The 20924-nt window shown below is 36.1% G+C and overlaps 1 protein-coding gene across 4 annotated transcripts in view; it reads right to left on the bottom strand.

Annotated features, from left to right (window-relative positions):
* LOC123869708 (sodium- and chloride-dependent GABA transporter 1-like) overlaps nt 1–20924 on the bottom strand; it is a 67080-nt gene that overhangs the window by 28803 nt on the left and 17353 nt on the right. The window contains exon 1 of one of the 4 annotated variants that reach the window (XM_045912697.1): nt 2524–2679. The exons of 2 other annotated variants lie outside the window; for them this stretch is intronic. In XM_045912697.1, the coding sequence (XP_045768653.1) occupies nt 2524–2607 (84 nt within the window). In that variant the 5' untranslated portion in view covers nt 2608–2679. Of the gene's footprint in view, nt 1–2523; nt 2680–20924 lie in introns of those variants that run through there. One more of the 4 variants, XM_045912700.1, reaches the window with a different exon arrangement.

The following is a 20924-nucleotide window of genomic DNA, read 5'->3' as shown; positions in this document are numbered from 1 at the left end:
AATATACGAATAAGGGTCGATTTCACCAATGTAAAATAAGCCTTATCCGAGAGTAAATTTGATATTTTGGCAGGTTTTAGTACAAAAACTGTCACTATGCCTAATTTATTCCTCGGTTAAAAATCTCTCGAGATTGGTGAAATCGGCACTAAGTCAAAGTAATAAAAAGCTTTTAATAAAAGGCCGGTCAAAAACGATTTAGAATGTACCAGGAATATTTTTTATGCTTGGATATCGCGTGCAGCTGTCATTTTCCTTTCGATCAATCTGTAATCAAGTTCATTTTCTATTTGACGTGCAACACGTTTTTTGATCTGAAACTGGGTCTCCGCGCAGATACACGCTTGATGTGCTTCATTATCATAGAGCAGAGGAATAATATCAACGTTCGTTTCATTTATATTTTGTCGACATCGTCTTTGTCTACTGAATAGCAAATTTTCATACATAAATGTCAAAAATTCGTTTCCTACATCCGTCACACTCGTTCGTCTTGAAGCGCTACTACATCTAAGGAAATCGCAATTAATAGAATAGCTAATGTGCTACATCTAAGGAAACATTCTAAGTGCAACCGATGTAATTATTATTTTACATTAGAGAATCACACAGCAGAAGATTCCACTGCGACATAGTTCTCTAGTAGGGACTTCTTCGCGCCACAGTCTTGCACCACTTTTTTTTTTAAAGAACATTAGCCATGTTAAACATGACTAATACTCCCCTTTTCCCTCCAATTAAGCGTAAAGCTTGTGCCAGGAGTGGGTACGACAATAGTGCAACGGGTGGGGTTTGAACCGCCGACCTTTCGCAATTCAGTCCGCTCCTCAACCGTTGAGCTATCGAGGTTCTTGGATCACTTGGACTAGCAGTTCCCTACGATTCTAGCATTTAAACGTGTAACATCTATTATATACCTGCGATTTGATAATCTCTGTTCACCTAGTGAAGCGTTTGCCTACGCTGCACTTTCTGGTGTGAGGTCGTCATTCCAACACCTTAAGACTCCAACGTCAATCTTTCTTTGAATCTCATTTACTGTTGATGAACCTTAAACAAAGCCTTTGCTCCTGTGCCTTGGTGCAAGTTAACTGTGCGTAAATCAAAATGATGTTTTCTTGGAAGTTTCTTGTCCATATTACAAACAGTTAACTTTATCATTAAACGTTACACTAGAGTTTCGGGTTTACAAGCAAGCCTATAGAGCCTAACAATGTTCAATGACGAATCCACATTCTTTTTTCTATACAGATTTATCTTTTCTTTTGAATACTTCAATTTACAATAATATTCTACCATGTGGGGTGCACTTGTAATTTCATTATTTGCTCTGAAAACTTGCGCTAGAATATAATGATGGAAAGCAATGATGAGGTCTAAACTCAAGTGTGCTTGTCTAAAAGATGCCTATTCACTCTGGTCTTAAAAGCAAGAAGATGTCTAAAATTAAGTATTATACAAAACTACTTGAATATACTTAATTAGTAAATACGGTGAGCATGTTCGCGCATATAAATATAGCATTTATTTTCGACATTATATTTTTTTTGTTTCTTGGAACTATTTTTTTCAACATAATTACTTATGCATCAGTCATCAGTTTCTTTAAGGATTATCCAATTTAAGATTAGTCAGCAGTATTATTTCTCAATTTCATATACTTAGGTATTTTATTATTGCTCAAGTCGGGATGATTAGTTAAAATAAGTGATTGCGTTAATTTCTCTTTCATTATTTTTTTGTCTAGTCTGTTTAAAACGAAGGTTTCTTGAATTATAAAGATTTTGAATGATGCCCGCGACTTTCCGCGTAGGTTTTTAAAAACCCGAAGGAATCTCTTTGATTATCCAGGATAAAAAGTAGCCTGTGTTAATTCAAGTTCTGTGTTAGTTCAATCTTCATTCCGAACACTCAAATTAGTTCAGTCACTGCGAAGGAGTAACAAATATTCAAACTTTCACATTTATAATATTCGTAAGATTTTTCTAGCTATTCACCTTTATGTATTTTCTTTACAATTACTTTTGAATTCTAAAACTTCTTCAAAGTATAAATCAAGATAGACTAAGGTGAGGAAAGGAAGGAAGGAAGGTAGACTAAGGTAAGGTAAGGTAAGGAAAGGTAAACTATTCACAATCAAAGAAATATTTTTGGAGAAAAAATTACTGAGGGTCCGATAACTAAACTCACTAGTTTATTTTTTATCGCTTCAGTAGATATTTACAATGTTACGGCCTTAGGTTACGAACCATTGTTACTGCTTACATAACAGAACAATATTGTATTTTGTCTTTTTCTAAACATAAACAAAACGCCTAAACAATCAAGCGACGACGTAACAACAGAATGCGTTAATTAAAAAAATAATAGATTTTCCTTAGATATTCCAAACAATACCGTAAAACATCAACTAAGATGGTATTGAAAGATCTCATTTCCTTTAATATGATACCTAGGTGGTACTTCTTATTTTGACCTTGTTAAGCGCAATTAACGCGGACATAAAAAAGAACCTTATATTACCCTGCCATGTTTAGGAGTCCTCGCCTGCCGACTGTCGTCTCTGGCACTGGGTACAACACCAAACGGCCGATTCACCACTGCCATATAAGTTTAATTTTCGTTCGCGCGTAAAACCATTGAAAATTCACGAACACGGTCGCGCGCACGCGCGTTGCACGTAAGACTGAAGATGGTTTAAACTATAGGGATGTGTCATGCGCGTGACATCGATGTTTTTAACTATTCACCTGAAGGCTAATTTACGTTTAATTACTTGACTTATCGGAGCTGGTTGTGATAACAATAATTTGTATGTTAATCGCTTGTAACACTTACGTGTGGCTCAATTAATTTAAGTTGTTTTTCACGAAATTGCAGGATACATAAAACTAAAAAAGAAAGAATTAAAATAATACAAGTATCTACTTACTTATCTCGAATAAAAAAACTACACAAACAAATGCATTTTATTGGTGCATATTCCCCAGATATTTAACAGGTGAAAATAAAAATTACCATCAATTAAAGTACTTAATTTAACTATTATTCATACATATTCATTTAAGAAAATTACCAATTACCATCTAATAACAAGTGTAAATTAAAAATTTATAACACCCCCGACGATCCAAAGTATTTGAGTTTTCCAAAACATCATTTTCAAATACCTAAATAATTATGTATTTAGGCAACGTCCATCTTGACAGCTTGACATTTGTCTATTGACATAATATTATGAACCTAACCTTCTTTCCTACAAGAAAACTAGAAAAGAGCTGATAACTTCCAAACGGCTGAACCATTTTTTTTGGATTATAGCTAAGAACACTCTCGATCAAGCCACCTTTCAAACAAAAAAAAGTAAATTAAAATCGGTTCATTCGTTTAGGCGCTACGAGGCCACAGACAGATACACAGATACACACGTCAAACTTATAACACCCCTCTTTTTGGGTCGGGGGTTAAAAAGAAAATAAACTACATAGCTCTTATGAATGTAAAAGTAATAAGAATAATTTAAATTGTAGTTTCAAAAGTATCGCAAACGTAAACTATTGACGATTTTAAAATAAAAACTTGCACTACACATTACAATTCTTAGGATTTGTCCTCTGGTAATAATTAACGTCCCGCTACGCTTTTTTCATAATTACACTAATATTGTAAAGGTGAATGTGAATGTTTGTATTTTTGTTTATATGTTTGTTCCTCTTTCACGCAAAAACTACTAGACGGATTTGGCTGAAATTTGGAATAGAGGTAGATTATTTAGTAGAGGTACATTTTTATCCAGGAAAATCAAATAGTTTCCTCGAGATTTTGAAAACCTAAATCCACGCGAACGAAGTCGCGGGCATTAGCTAGTTTTACGATAAAAATACCGGAAGTCTTATCACACTTGCAACAAGCACATCACTAGTGCACTTGCCACGGTACAATGCCTGCATTCGGTTATGGAAATGAGCAGGTAAAATAAAAACACGGGATAATTATAATTCCGATGCTCACTGACCGTCACTGTTATATCAAACCTCAAGAAAGGGTCTTTGCAATGCAGCTTGCAACCAATATTAAGACAAGGTTGAAATCAAAGGCCAATGTTTTGTCAATACTAGCGTAATTGTATTTCTACAACTAGTAAATCAACTGTCAAATAAAAAAAAACCGGCCAAGTGCGACTCAGACTCGCTCACCGAGGGTTCCGCACTCGGGTATTTTTCCAACATTTTTTACGATAAATCAAAAACTGTTATGCGTAAAAATAAATAAAAATCTGTTTTAGAAAGTACAAGTAAAGCCCTTTCATATGATACCCCACTTGGTATAGTTATCTTGCATTGAAAACTGAAACATATTTTAATATTTTTTTTCTGTGATGTAACCTTAAATTCGAGGTTTTCGGATTTATTTCTTTACTTGTGCTATAAGAGTTACCTACTTGCCAAATTTCATGATTCTAGGTCAACGGGAAGTACCCTATAGGTTTTCTTAACAGACACGACGGACGGACGGACGGACGGACAGACAGACAGACAACAAAGTGATCCTATAAGGGTTCCGTTTTTCCTTTTAAAGTACGAAACCCTAAAAATCCCGTCAAAATATGATTTGTCTAAGTTTATAGTAAAGAACTACTAAGTAAAGTTATGTTTGGTTGACTACTCGTATTTAAATAAATTATACCTACTCAGTATTTAAATGCGAAAGCGTGTTTTGTTGTTGGTTTTTCCTTCAACCACGCCGCAGCGGAGTAGGTAAATGATTGACGTGATTTTTTTGCATGGATATTATTAAACATCTGGAAGTTGGTAGGTATCACGACATTACATAATTACAAGTTCATATTAGTTTAGAAACTTACCTACCAAGAAAGATGATTAAATCTTCCACTGAGATCATCAGCTTCTATTAAGTACTTCGGTATTGTAGTCATAATAAGCCGGTAATCTCTATCATATAATTTTTCAGCAAACCGTAGAATGAGTACTAATCTTGGCTTAAATAATCACTAGTGCGTTTCATCGAATAGTACCTGTGGCGTTATGTTTGCTCCCCTGTCTGTTGGGTGGTCATTGGCACCATATTGGCATAAGAAGACGCAGATTTTGTTTATTTTCTTTTGATTTTCACTTCATTCATTCAGAAAAATCAAATGAAAATAAACAAAATCTGCGTCTTCTTATGCAAATATGGTGCCTTGGACAGACAGGGGAGCCAACATAACGCCATAGGTACTATTCGATGAAACGCACTATACCCATATTATTATAAATGCGAAAGTGTATTTGTTTGTTGGTTTATTTGTTTTCCTTCAATTACGTCGTAACGGAGCAACGGAATTACGTGATTTTTGCATGGGTATTGACTTTAAAACCTGGAGAGTGACATAGACTACTTTTTATCCCGAAGTTCCCGCGAGATTTTGAAAAACCTAAATCCACGCGGGCGAATTCGCGGACATCAGCTAGTGGTAGGAATCATATTAGGTGTATCAACTGTGAACAGGCAACATAGGCTCTCTCAAATTTTTAAATTTTTGAAAATTTGTCTTTATGCTATTCGTGTCCCGCATTGTCTAGGTAGGACTAATAAGGATAATAATACGGTGGGCTTTCAGATCTTGCTGCATACGATTTTAGCAAAATTTTGTAGAGGAAATCGATAAGTACTTAGTTGAGGCATTAAGAGGTATAAACAAAAAAAAATAAAACCGACTTCAAAAACCAAAAACACTAAAAAGTAGAAGTTAGTAGCTAAACAAAAATTATTTTCTACTTTTTAGTGTTTTTGGTTTTTGAAGTCGGTTTTATTTTTCTTTTGAAAATTTTTTAGTTCACAATTTTTAGTGGTCCCACTGTACTATAATATGCTATGCCCAGTTAAAAGCCTACTGTTTACTAAGCTATTACACTGATCGCGAACGATTTGCTCTTATCCATTGAGGAGTTATGTTCTCCATCTCCGAAGATATTCATCAGATCTTCACCAAATTTATATGGAACTACCTGCACAGTATACCATTTCAAACAAAAAAAATAATTTCAAATCGGTCCAGGGGTCTTTGAGTAATCGGGAAACATACATTTAAAAAAAAAAAAGATCCCGACGAATTGAGAACCTCCTCCTTTTTTGGAAGTCGGTTAACAAGCAAACATACGAATTTGCTTTATAATACACATTATATGGATTACCTTAACTTAAAGTAGGTATAATAATATTATGAGTCATAAATAAAACATGTAGTATGTAGTGTCATTTTATAAATCTTTAATCATCTGTGCAAACATTTGGTGTCAACATAACAAAGATGCTACGCATTTTTATCGCTTACTTCAGAAATTAGATCATTTCTGTTTATTTTGATATCTTGTAGTGGTGATAAGAATCAAGGTGGTCCACTTTTGACCAATTCTCATGAAAACATTTTCTAGATTTTACGATTTATGTAGAAAATAAATTATAGGACTGTAAATATCGTCATGGTCATCGTTCGTCAATCAATAGATGCCCACAGCTGGACATAAGTTGTAGGAACATCAGTCCACCTATTAGGGGTCTATTATGGTAGTAGCCATACACCACTCCAACCCCTCACAACACCAACGTCTATATCGGCTCTTCGAATTATGTGTCCCGACCAATTGTCACTTCAAGGAACCAAAAGCTTAATATGCTATAATCCGCCGACCAACGAAATCTTTATGGTGCAACATGCAGCATGCGACATGCACCGCCCGCCCTCCCACTGATAAACATGCAAGAAAAGCCAGCCACCAAGCAAGCCACACGCACCACCACCACGCAGCACCACACAAATCCCAACACCACTCGACGCGCGTTTCGCCCCGACACCGGATTGTCACTTCAGTTTAGCAACCTGTTGAGTACTCTGGTGCTTCTATAAATCTCCTCATTTCTGATTTGCTCACGTAGATAAATTCTGAGGTCATCATCTTCAATTCCTGACTCTAAGATTTCTTTATGAGGTCTATCGTTACCAATCTCATGTCTCGCATCCTTATATCATCACTGGAGATACAGTAAACATATTTTGGAAGAATTTCAAGTGTGGACTTACGTTAAAAAATAGGTTTATTCAAAACGCTGTAAGACAGAAAGTTCAAATAATATCAGCAGCATTATCAGCACCGTATCGTGAGCAGATATTGTCTTACTTCTTAGGTTTTCTTGACTCGTAATATATTTTCGTGATAAAAAGGCCTTAAAATACATTATCTACAATATCAATGTCACGTAGAATTAGTGTTCAGTTCAGAACCGTACAAGAGAAAATGAGAAACAAAAAAAACTTAATAATACTAAACTTTCAATAAAAGACTGTAATGTCGTAAATTGCGATCAGCCAAATTGCTATCTAAAAAAAGTGGCAGAAACTCGTCGTCTTTTTTTTCTTTTTACCATTTTAATTCAAAAAGCACCCCATGTTTATAAGCCCTGAGCGTGTTGGAGCAACATCAAATATTCCTTTAAATCGATCGAATTCAGTCCAGGGAGAAAGTAAAGTAGCTAAGCCACCTGAATACAAATTTTATAACGTTGATTCACGACACCCGTCTTCCAATCCAATCGAAACTTTCTTGCGATCATAGAGATAGACCATGAAGTAGCAAACCTTTCACTTAAGACGCCATAAAAGCTCCCGTAGCAAATGATTAGTCAAAATATTTATTTAAGTCCTAGGGTCCTTGCGAACACTTTTTAAAGTTCAAAAATATTACTAGTAGGTAAACATATTTTTATTTTATTTCACAAGGAAAACTTACAGCTTACTGGAAAAAGTAAATAAATAAAACTAAAGAAAATTATCTAGAATCAAATTTTCACAGATAGAATTTACGTAAGAACTTTTCTTCCTAAAGAAGTTCAAAGAACTTAAGAATTAACATATATATTTTGTGATATAACTAAGTTTTTTTATTTACTTTAGTTCATGACAGTATTGATTAGATCCATGTGCATAAACTTATGCGCCTTTCAATGAAAGATATAAAACACAAAAGCAGGTCCAGCGCCAATCTATCTATACAAAAGAAAACTGACTGAATGGCATACCCACGTAGGTGTAACTCCAATCGTTGGATCTGATTTGAGATTTTGTATGTACCTAGGTTATGTATAACATAGACCTCCAGAGAAGAAAGTATATAGGTAAATCCCCTTGAGCGTGCGTAGACGGGGTGGGTAATCTAGTTTATAATATGGCAAAAAGTACCATTGGAGTACTAATCGTTACACCTCTCAAATTGAGTCAATTTTATGGATTTTGCTGCTCTAGTTATATAATAACTCTCTGCCCACAACCGACCCGAGGTTTTAATCCATTGGTAATACGAAAATTGATGTAAAAGTCTCCGCCGCAAGGTACCCCCCGACAAGGTCCCGTCGTCCATACAAATCTATGTCGACTTTCAGATACTGAAAAGAAAATGTTCGCGTTCGCGGTTTTTACACTCTCGCCGTTGAGGTACGAGATCGCGAATACATAATACTTAAAAATTTTGCAAATATGTATTCTGGTTACGCAAATGAGCCATTTGAACAAAAAAAAAAATTGCTCTTTATTAATTATTATTTATACCATTAATAGGTACCTACTTAAAAAAATTCTCACTTGAATTAATCACTTGAAGCCATGTTTTATGTATGTTTTCAGACTAAGGATTTGTGATTCTTATCATTTTTCTGGATGTTTTTGTACCAAATAAAAGTTTTGTTTATTTTATTTAAAAGTTTCGTGTAATCAGGATACCATAAAGTCACCATATGTTTTTCTTTCACTGCCCTCAATCTCCAAATTGTTTGTGAAAAAGCCTGTCTGACAAAAAATTTCAATGTTCAATTTTCTCGTTTTACCTTGAACCAACCATTTATTTATTAATAAAATTCTAGTTTCTATACCCAGCGTGGCGGTTCGAGAAGAATTATTATTTCAGTCAGTTACTTTCTCCTTTTCTAGTATAGATTTGATTTAAAATTTCGCTTTATGTTCAAATAATCATCATAAAGTCTTTGACGAGAGTGTAGCGTCTCTTACCGGAATCACTGCGGTGTAAAACGTTTGCCAAATTGTAACGTGCATCGTTGAAAAAAGGTTCAAATTCAATTGGTCCTCGCGATTAGAGGAAGCAATTCCGTTCAGAAAGAACTATGGGACGTGTTTGGTGTACGAAATAAAGAGAGGGGACGAAAAATGGCAGGGTATTTATCGTCAGTTTTTACGTGGTTTTTACCTTTTTATGCGATCACATCTTTCCATATAATTTTAATATTTTAATTTCATTATGTAATGCTAAATTATGTTAATCAAAACTTTCCCTCGAGCAATCGGTTCGTATTATAATTTTTTGCTAATTAAGATGCTTTTATTTCAATGACATATTTTGTTAGTATTAACGCTTTACCGGCTCTTAGCTAAAAATAACTTACATGAGACAAGCTATCGGCAAGCCTACCACGTGCCCACTATATTGACCTAGGCTCTAATCGATTTACCGTTAATCGGATAGATATCGATACCATCTCACGTCTGAGGCGTATTGTCTTTAATCCCATTGTTCAGCAGTTGAAGATTGTTCTAGGAGAATTAATAGAACTTCCACAAACGGCCGGCCCATATTGTAGTCTGATTTATCGGCTGAAGAACAATAATAAATCAAATGGGAATTGCCTCGGGAGTGTTTCCGGAGTGCTGAAGTTAGACCGGATAGTATCTTCTAAAAGATCTAACAGCATTTTGCTTAAGGCGTCATTGGATGTTTTTAAAGTTCTGTTCCTCCAGAGGAAAAAAGGAAACCTTATGGGATCCCTTCGTCGTGTCTGTCAAGTCAGGGGTCTTCAGAGAAGGGAATCTAAACCTATTATAGGTTAGGTACTTTCCGTTGACCAAGAATCACTTTGGTACCTACTTGTGTCGGAATAAAAAAAATGTTTGGTTATTAGCAATGTAATATAGCTTCTAAGTTCTAGCACAAGTAAAAGGAAAAATTCAGAAACCGAGAATTTTTGTGGTTACATTACATAAAAAATGATAGTGTCATTTTTTATACGTTAATACGGAACCCTTTGTGTGCGTGTCCGACTCGCACTTTTTTATTTTATAATCAAATGAAAACAATGTGTAAACTGTAGGTATATTATATTATATTTATTTTCATGTACCAAAATTGTAGTTACAAAGTTAAGATAAATTAAGCTATGTACAAAGGAAATGCTTATCTCTAAACAGAGATTTCTTCCAGCTTCCCCGTGCAGGTTGTGAGTAAGGTGCATAAATACGTGGAATAGGTCCCATGGTACTAGATTTATAAAATGGTTAATACAAGTGCTACACAATAATATTTACACAAATATCTTCCAATAAATACCAAAAATAAAATACTTACATACAATAATAATATAATAATAAATAGTTATGCATAATATAATAAAATACGAATAAATATAATATATATAAAATATAATAAACTACTCTATTGTAATGATAGGTAATACTGCTTCACTCTGTATTTGAATGAATGTAGGTACCTAATCTTGTACATTAATGTGAAAAGCAGAGTGCAGTATCTGCATTAGAGTCGATACAAACAGTTTGCGTTAGAGAGTCGCATCATCACAAGTCAGTTATGTAAAGCGAATCACTTCGACATGGTGGAGATAATAAACAGATATCAGCAGGGTTATTCGTTCATTTGACATTTATTTTCCATAATCCATTGAAGGTTTCCTACGAAATTTTATTTCATCGCGCAATGAAGCAGCAGTATAGAACCAACCAATATCAAATGAGTTTGGTGGCTTTCATTTTGGGATGGCCATTGAGTTAGCAAATCACCTCACATTATATTACCTGTCAGCAGAAGTCTATCAGACAATGATTACGAAACGAAATAGTTATTATTAAAGGCATCTAGGCACTGTTATTTTTAGATGAAACCTATGAGTACGTCTTTGTAAACCTGAACTTCACAGTTGACGGAGTTCATGCAAAACAGCTATATCAAGGTAAACATGTGAGACGGATTCAAACTACCTTTTCAGACACAGGAACTTGAAATATAATAAGTATTATTATTCTGAATAAATACAAGAATTAATAGAAACACTATTTAATATTTTGTAAGTAGGTATTTTAAAATGTAGCGAACGGTCATAAAAACCTTACCAGTTTTATTTTGCAATAATGCAGCATTACAAAAATTGAACCATTATTTTGCGTCTTTAAGCAGCAAGCGGCAGTCAATTTTTTGATAAACAAGTGTAAATTAAAAATTTATAACACCCCCGACAAGTGAAGGTTACAGTAACTAGAAAAGAGCTGATAACTTTCAAACGGCTCAACCGATTTTCTCGGATTATAGCTAAGAACACTCTCGGTCTAAACTAAACTAAAAAAAAAACTAAATTAAAATCGGTTCATTAGTTTAGGAGATACGATGCCACAGACAGATACACAGATACACACGACAAAAAGAGGGTTGCTATAAGTATAGCACCCCTCTTTTTTTGGATCGGGGGTAAAAATATCGTGCGATAGTAATAAAACATTACGGTGCGGGTCAGCCGGCCGACGATTTTTGTTGCATTTTAAATTTCACTTCACTTAATTACAATTTTTAATTTCACTTCAGTGTCACACTGTGTTACGAGTGCTCTGGCGCAACAGCCTTTAGTTAATAGGATTAAAGACAGTAACCTTAAAACGTAAGGTCCTATTGATATCTATAAAGGCTATAACGAACAAAAATCGTGTTTTATAAAGTTGTTTGATACTGGGCCATCAAGTTATTTACTTGTGTAAGCTGTAGCATGCAGCCCCTTGGCATACCTCGATGTTGTACATACTGGGTTGCTCTCATGCTACGGCCTTTACTTAAGAGGGCTCTCTCCGTCACTCGTTTCATACAATCGTAGTTCCAATTTCATTTGAATATTAAGCAACCAAAGTCTATGGAATTTTGCAGACATATTCTAGAAACTAATATCTATGTCTGTGGTTTTCCAGATTTCTGTTAAAATATTCGGTTTCAAAGTTACGCGGTCTTAAAAATTTTCATACAAATCTTTGAGCCCCTGTAATTTTAAAACTACAAATTTTTAGAAAAATCTAAAACACCACAGACACAGATATTAGTTTCTAGAATATGTCTGCAAAATTTCATGGACTTTGGTTGCTTAATCACACTAATATTATAAAGGCGAAAGTTTGTAGAGATAGATTATACCCTGGATTAGCACATAGGCTACTTTTTATCCCGGAAAATCAAAGAGTTCCCACGGGATTTTGAAAAACCTAAATCCACGCGGACGAAGTCGCGGGCGTCAGCTAGTATTCAAATGAAATTGGAACTACGATTGTATGAAACGAGTGACGGAGAGAGCCCTGTTAAAGGGATTAATGACAGTAAGCTTAAAACGTGAGGTCCTATCGATATCTATACAATAAGACAAATCGATTACAGTGCAGGTCATCAGAACAGACACGTGTTGCCAGCTTGCGATATCCACGTTGATCTGAGCTTATGCTAAGCTGTGATGATGATAGGCTTATGTGCTTAGAGCATTGCAGTGCGACGTGTGCTAACCACGTGCCTGTAAACGTATGCGAAAACTAGAATAGGTAGAGTATGTCCTTTACCATTGAATTAAATGTGTAGAATGACTACACCGAACAAAAACTTAGTAAATTCTATGACTGAGCAATCAAGTTATGAACAAAAACAGTTGCAGCCGGCAAACTTTTATATTTCAAATGGTCAATCCAGTGCCATAGTCCAGTGCGTAGTAGGTATAGGTACATAAAGATAACCTAGTGCTCTAGTTTTTAACTTTAAAACTTAAAGAACTCAAGGTATACTTTATGTCATTTTATGATAGAAAGAATGATAAAATTCCTTTCGCAGGGAATATAAAAAAATAACGAGCGTAATCTCAAGTTTCTAGATCAAGCAGTTTTGAGCTGTAAGTCGATACATCAGTCTACAGTTTATTCTTTTGATTCTTATATATCGCTCGCTTCAAACGAGGGGGTGGTATCCGCATTGCATTTTTTAGATAATAACTTAAAATTTAATAAACGCGCGTCACAAAAACCTCTATAAGAAAACTAGAAAAGAGCTGATAACTTTCAAACGGCTGAACCGATTTTCTTCAATTATAGCTAAGAACACTCTCAGTTAAGCCACCTTTCAAACAAAAAACTAAATTAAAATCGGTTCATTAGTTTAGGAGCTACGATACTACAGACAGATACACAGATACACATGTCAAACTTATAACACCCATCTTTTTGGGTCGGGGTTTAAAAACTACTACGTAAATAGAATCACACGTCAAAAAGTACTTTTTTTTGTCTTTCTAACATGGTTTCTCTTTTCTAACATGGTCGTAACTTTGAAAATTTCTCTCGCTAAAAATGCAATCGTAAAGCTTTCGCATTTTTACTTATACGCCCCCTATGGTTTGAAACCCGGAATAAGTATAAATAACTTAATACTTACCTTGGCCAGTACAATAGCATTAGCCACGTGTCGATAAATCAGCGCGGAATAGTGATTGATGAGGCTCGATTCGCTAATGACAGACCTCTGGCTCGGAACCTCTGGCGAAAGTACGCAACGCTCTCACTCCTACATTTGCGAGATTAATCGAGATTTGTAGTTGTCTTTATCTATCACTAGCTGATTCATCCCGGTGTTGTATGCAGGCCTTAGGCTCAAGGTACAATGACGGAGAGACGCGAAGTATCAAATCGTAGGGAGAAGGTTGTGCGTTGTTTATAACATAGTCCTTAACTAAGGAACAATTTTCAGAAATCACAAACTTATTTAATGCATGTAGGTACTTACTTTTACTGAGACGGCTCATGAGGTAGGGCGCGGGTTTGGAGAGGGTAATAGTTAACAGCTCAAAAATCTGTCAAATGCAAGGTTTCCCTACCATTGTACAAGAAATGACACTTTTTAATTCTTTCTTTAATGGTGGCTACTTTGATATTTGATAGTTTGTTATAACGGCAATAGAAATACGGTCTACACTTCGGTTCACGAGATACAGCCCGCTGACAGACAGACGGACGGACAGCACAGGCTTAGTAATAGGGTTCCGTCGGCACTATTCGAGTACGGAACCCTGAAAATCAAGCATTTCAAAATCGCTACACCCTTCTGCAACCCGCACTCAGTCTCACGAACCATCTCAGTCAAACAGTACATCTATACCTAATAGGTAAATGCAATATTATATCAATAAATCAGTACATATACCTACAGAACCAGTGATTGATGGAGCTCAGTCCGCTATTAGCAGACCTCTGTCAAGCCTCGTATATTAAGGCAATCTCTAATGGGTGAATTAATAGTCGGGCGCTCTTAATCAAATAGAGTACCTACTCTATACCTACTGTGTGTTTGAATTTAATGATGATTTTATTTAATGTTGTCAAGTAGTATCATTTTCTCAATACATTGCCAGCCCACTACTGTGAACGGGTGTCCGCTTAAAATGAGAAGAGCCATAGTCCGCCATGCTAACCTAGTGTGGATTGGCAGACTTCACACACCTTTGAGAACATTAGGGAGAATTCTCAGGCATACAGGTTTTTAATCACGTTTTTCTTCACCGTTAAAGCGATATTTAATCTAATCAAAAGAAATGTTTCAATTGCTTGGTATGCACATGCTCGTAACTGGGAAAAGTTAGAGGTGCTTGCCCGGGATCGAAACCTAGGTCCTATGACTATATTACTATAGCAAAAAACCTCTTACCATGATATGATGAATTATGGGAAGTGGTCACGACTCTCAGCAATGAGGAATAAGCAGAGAGAGATGGTACAGATTTATGATTGGACCTAATATGCGCATATTGAAGAATCTCCTGATACAATAGGTATGAACAAGGTACAATAGGTACAATACAATAGGTACAAGGACAATAGGTATGTATAGGTACAATAGGTACTTGCAGATGAAATTCGATATGACATAACGATGTACAATTAATTTCAAATTAATATAAATTCCTCTGATATTCAAACCCGTGCGGTTAGATAATTACGCAGGTGTTGACATCTCAGCATATTGTACCTATACTATGTACGTTCCCTAATAAAGCGACTGCTGAATAGTTGCGGGCTAAACAAGTTATAATTAACACCCGGAGTCTATATAAGTATAATTGTTAGTATTAACATATAGGGAATTAATTGGTTTGTGAACTAATCAAACCTAGGTAGATATAGGTGGTTGGGCTGTAGAAATATTTATCTAAACGCTATTCATCTAAATATACAAGGAAAAGGTGACTGACTAATACTAACTAACTGATTGAGCTATTAACACATATCTCATTACTTACTGGACGGATCAGGTTGGGCATGCAGATAAAGCTATATGACTTATGACATAGACATCCGCTAACAAAAGATTTTTGAAAAATTAACACCTAGCAAATGTCACGGGTTTTGTGAAGTTTAATAAAAATCTCGTGGGAATTTTTCAATTTCGAAGATAAAAGTATGCCCGTCTTCGAGACGCAAACTATCTATGTAGGTACCACAATTTCATCAAAATCGGTTTAACGGATGGCCCGTGAAAAGGCAATAGACAGACAGACATAATATGGATTATGACTAATATTAACTACTAAGTCGCGAGCATCATCTTTACATATTCTTTGTATACAATTAAATAAACATCACAAAATACAAGAGTTCTCACGGGTTAATGCTAATGGATTTAATATTTTCAGGCAATTTTTGTTCACCACAACGAAATGATGGTATTTTAAACAGCGGCGGTAACAAAAAACATATCACAGAAATCCGGTAGAGAAAAAGGCTTAAACGGTATATATCCCTCATTCGTAATAACTCCCGCGAGGAATGGGAAAAAATTTAAAGGCTTTACCCTCACATGAGGGTGAATGTTCGGCTAAGATAAGCGTTGACTGCTTTTTGTCTCATAATACCAGGATCTTAATGTGGGGGTCTTTGTTAAATCGTTAGCAGCGGGCTTAGGAGATGATGTGTTTGTTTGTGATAACTTAAAGGTCTGCACACACTAGGGACAGTCTTCGGGGTGCTTTTTAGGGTTTCGTACCTCAGAAGGGCAAAAGGAACCCTTATAGGATCACTTCCTTGTCTGTCTTTAAGTGTACAAGCTATTAAAATTTTCCTTAAATATTAAGTTGAGACGCATTTTTTTAACTGGTCGAATAAAATGCTACTTAATTAAAACAAGAGTTATTTATTATTTATTAATTGATACGAACGTAAAATTCATCCTAATTAAAAAAAAACAGTATTACGCAATAATAAAATACTCCCTGCATGCTTTCAGCGAAGCATAAAATAGCTATGCGAACCCCGAGGTCTTGGCATTACCATAAAAACATACCAGAGACATGTTGACATGTTACGCGACAAAAAGTCGCGAAACTATTTTATATTAGGTACAAATTATCATACTTGTAGTTTTGTGGATGGTTCCAGTAAAATAAAACGCCTACCAATACGTATGAGAAAATATTTTTGCTAGTTATCTCTATGTGAGAAAACAGTAAGCAAAATCTTTTCGTTATAAGATTGTGCCTTTGATTTCGCAGGCGTGAATTTTGTTTTGGTTGTTTTTTTTTTTATTATTCGTATGGGAAGTCTTTGATTTTCTAGGATGAAAAGTAGCTTATGCCCGTCTCTGGGATGCAAGCTCTCTCTTTACCTTTCGGCAAAATAGGTTAAAAGGATGTTTCGGCATTGCGGCATTTTCGGGTTTTCGGCATTTTTATTTACTAATCTGATTACAAAAATCTTGCAGATGGAATTCACTATAAAACTTTATACATGTCAGAACTTTAAGACTGGAGTTTATAGTCAAGATAGGGGCTTTTTTAGGAGACCATTCAGACGAAATGTCTTAATTTCAACGTTTATGCAATAGTTTGAATATGATACAATATTATGTCGTCTGAATGGTCTTTAAAGAAGCCCCTATCTTGATTATAAATTCTCATTCTTATACCTAAGTGTGTGTGTGGTCGCAAGACAGACAGTCTCGAAACAAAAAGTCGCTAGTATGAACTAAATCTTCATAATAATAGTGGCTCATGGTCTTCTCGTCGCACATTTTCCGGTGATGTAAGAGGTCAAAGACGAACGGCAATTATAAAAAAACAGCCAAGTGCGAGTCGGACTCACACACGAAGGGTCCCGTACCATCGTATAAGATATACCTAACACTTTTATGTGCAACAGTGCAAGTTAATTAGGCGCACCGCTATATATGATGTAACTAGCTGATGCCCGCGACTTCGTTCGCGTGGATGTAGGTTTTTTAAAAATCCCGTGAGAACTCTTATATTTTCCGGGATAAAAAGTAGCCTATGTGCTAATCCAGAGTATAATCTATATCCACTCTAAATTTCAGCTCAATCCGTCCAGTAGTTTTTGCGTGAAGGAGTAACAAACACACACACACACACACACACACACACGCACACACACACATACAAACTTTCGCCTTTATAATATTAGTGTGATATAAAAAACTATTTACTTGTTCGTTCGTTTACAACAACACATGTTAAAAATAACCTAAAATTATTTCTTAGTAAGGAACCTTTGAGTCAATACTGGTAGTTTCCCTGCAAATGCCGTCTTCATTAATATATAATACTTACCCGGAAAGGCCTCGTGTTTTGATTTTTCAATATAAATATCGGTAACTTTAAGTATGTTAAATAAAAGAAAATACGAAATAACGTAAAATTATTACTTCCCAGTAGGAAACCCTTTGAGACAATACTGGTAATTTCCCTTCAAATCAACTAAAATGCCGTCTTCATTAATACATAATACCTGGAAAGACCCCATGTATTGATTTTGATCCCCCTTTTCCTAACTTAGTTTGGAGAAACCGAGTGTTTTAAGACGGGAATATAAGGTAAGGGAATACACAATAATTTATTATTGTTAGTAGCAAAATTTGGTATTATTTTGGCTAGAAATTTGGATTATGGCTAGATAAACTCAGTACCTGCTTACAATAATATAACATAGGATATTCCTGTTATTATAAGTTTCCGGTTGTAAAATTATAGCCCCAAGAGCACTCGTTAAGAGAAACAAGACCACCTTCAAGGCTTTATTCTCAGTACTCCTCTTAAGCTAATATTAGAGCTTCATTTGTTAACGTGCCAGAATGTGAAGTGATATTAATTTAGTTAAAAAAACAAATTAACTTACTCCCTGGTCAGTTCCGAAGTACCAGACTGACTTATAGGTTCAAGCCTACGTTATTTTAGTGTTCTGATGCATAATAAAACTCTAAATAAACCCTAAGGGCAAACGCATAAAGACGGAGTGGAATATAACCAATTTTTTTCAGTTTGTGCACGCTTGGGCGGGTGCTTCGCGCGTATGGCTCATATAGAAAAACTAAAAAAATACTTTTCAAAAATGTGAAGACCATCACCAGGAAAATGTCAAACTATAGGCAATAATTGAGATAACTTTATTGTTCTGCCTGTTCTGCTTGATTTTTTTTGACGTAATGGTTGTATATTTAGAGGTATTATTTAAAAAAAGAAATACTTAAAAACAAACCAAACGAAAAGAATTTTTGCAAGTGGTAATAATATGATACTTAGGCTACAAGAATTACGATGGTCTTCACATTTGAAACTCTGTTTAAGAATTACAGATTACTTACTTAGTTGTTAACAAAAAAAAAATTTTTTACTTTTTTTATCAAAGAATATTAGCCATGCCAATCATGAACAATACTCCCCTTTCCCCTCCAACCAAGCGCAAAGCCCGTGCCAGGAGTGGGTACGACAATAGTGCAACGGGTTGGGTTCGAACCGCCGACTTTTCGGAATTCAGTCCGCTCCTCAACCGTTGAGCTATCGAGGATTTATGTAGGTTTGCATTAATTCCACTCTGCAGATATGTTTTTGGGGTATGTCTGTGAATTTTAATCAGAAAAGTATGGCGACTGCCGACTGGGTATCCTCTATCATGCTCTATGAGTCACTACGGGCGACTTTCTTGCCAAACTTTTATATAGGTATACCTAGTGGGCATTTGAAAAATGATCGGACCACAGCCTGACCGGAAAGCTACATCAGCATCCTGTTGGCAATAGGCCAGCACGGAATACGGATAACACTTCAGATAACAATGTGAACAAGTTTGGCTATAAAATTTGCTCCACTTTTTGGCTAGGCTTTAGATAGATTTGTAGTTTAACTTGTTTAGTTTTTCTTTGTTTTGTTTGTACGATACCTACCTATATCAGATAATTTAGCACGAATTTGTGTACTTTATGTTCTAAGTTCTTTGATTGCGATTTTACAAGGTCGTAAGTAATGACGCAGGCTAAGATGAAAGCCAGCTTTGGAAGGAATACGGTAGTCCCTTATGTTACATGGTATCGTACCAGAACGCTAAATTGCTCAGCGGCATGGCTTTGAATAAGTAATATACTGTAGTAGGTAACTTAAAATTTTTAGGGTTCCTTACCTCAAAAGGAAAACGGAACCCTTATAAGATCACTTTGTTTTCTGCCTGTCTGAATGTCCGTCCGTTCGTCGTGTCTGTCAAGAAAACCTATAGGGTACTTCCCGTTGACTTAGAATCTTGCAATTTGACAGTTAGATAGATCTTATAGCACAAGTAAAGGAATAAATCCGAAAACCGTGAATTTTTGGTTACATCATTAAAAAAATTTAAAATGTGTTATAGTACCCAGGTCGAACCCCGCTTCACGCCCCTGTCGTATGCGGCGAGCGCCGGTTCGTTATGCAGCCCCCTCTTCCCTCACACCCCTCTAGTAGCTAGGCGCTCACCCCTTCAGTCCGTCCTGGTCGCTCGTGCCTGTGCGCAGGACAGCGGAGCCGCGTAAATTGTTCTCGTAGTCAATAATAGGTTGTTTTTTCTATTTAATACAGTGTTTATCCACTTACACGGGTTTCTTTTATTACTTACCCTATAAGTGGCGCTCAACGTTGGGCCGTGTAAAGTGTTCAGACAGTTGGTTAATGGAAAAAACCCAACCACGACTAGAAAAATCGATAACTACGCAGTACTCACGAACATTCGAAGTGTTTATTATTATTCCTAGAATAGGTGTATAGACACTTACGAACAGTTTTGTGTGTGTGTTTTGTCAGTTCGGGCTCAAAAAACAAACTGATCTAGTGCTTTACGGGTACGAGTGGATTGTAAGTGCTCACAGTTAGGCATCCTTAGTGCTTGGGTAGGTTACCTAGGTAGTGGGATAGGTGTGACGTTACAAGCCGTAAACCGGTGAACGTTAGCTATCAGTGAACATTACCTACGGCAAGGGCCGTACAAACGCTTCGTGTAGGGAGTCTATTTATAGACGGCCCGTCGAACGTTACGTAGAAATAGGTACCTATTTGTCGGTGAACAGTCGGATGCCTACAGAGACGCTTTGTGTGATACTAGGTATTGGTACGTTATGGCTACCTAGGACCGCGACGAACGTTTATTTAGGGTAACGACAGTGACACTTTGTGCTAACCTAGATTTAGGTATTAAGTTAGGGTACCTAGAAACCCGGAATACATCGTGTAGTGAATTAAACTTTTGAACTGAGGTGGTTCCGTGTTTAGGTATTAAGTCTAGTTTGGACTTGTTTTAAGAAAAACATTCAAGTTACTACGGCGACGTGCGCGCGTACGTATGACTTAGATACCTAACTTCGCGTGGTTTATGAACAGTTGTCGAACTTTGTTGTTGCTAGGCGGCCTAGATAGGTAGCCTAGGTACCTACCGACGTTGCTACTTTTGTGGTGCATTAACTTCGCGAGAGTGCGTGTTGACTATAGGTATAGTGCGTAATAGACTTATGTGGACATGGTGCTAACACGGTCGCGTGCTA

This window comes from Maniola jurtina, chromosome 11 (assembly GCF_905333055.1).
Source record: "Maniola jurtina chromosome 11, ilManJurt1.1, whole genome shotgun sequence".
Taxonomy (NCBI): Eukaryota; Metazoa; Arthropoda; class Insecta; order Lepidoptera; family Nymphalidae; genus Maniola; species Maniola jurtina.
The sequence above is the reverse complement of the archived record's forward strand: the minus strand, read 5'-3'. Positions and strand labels throughout refer to the sequence as shown.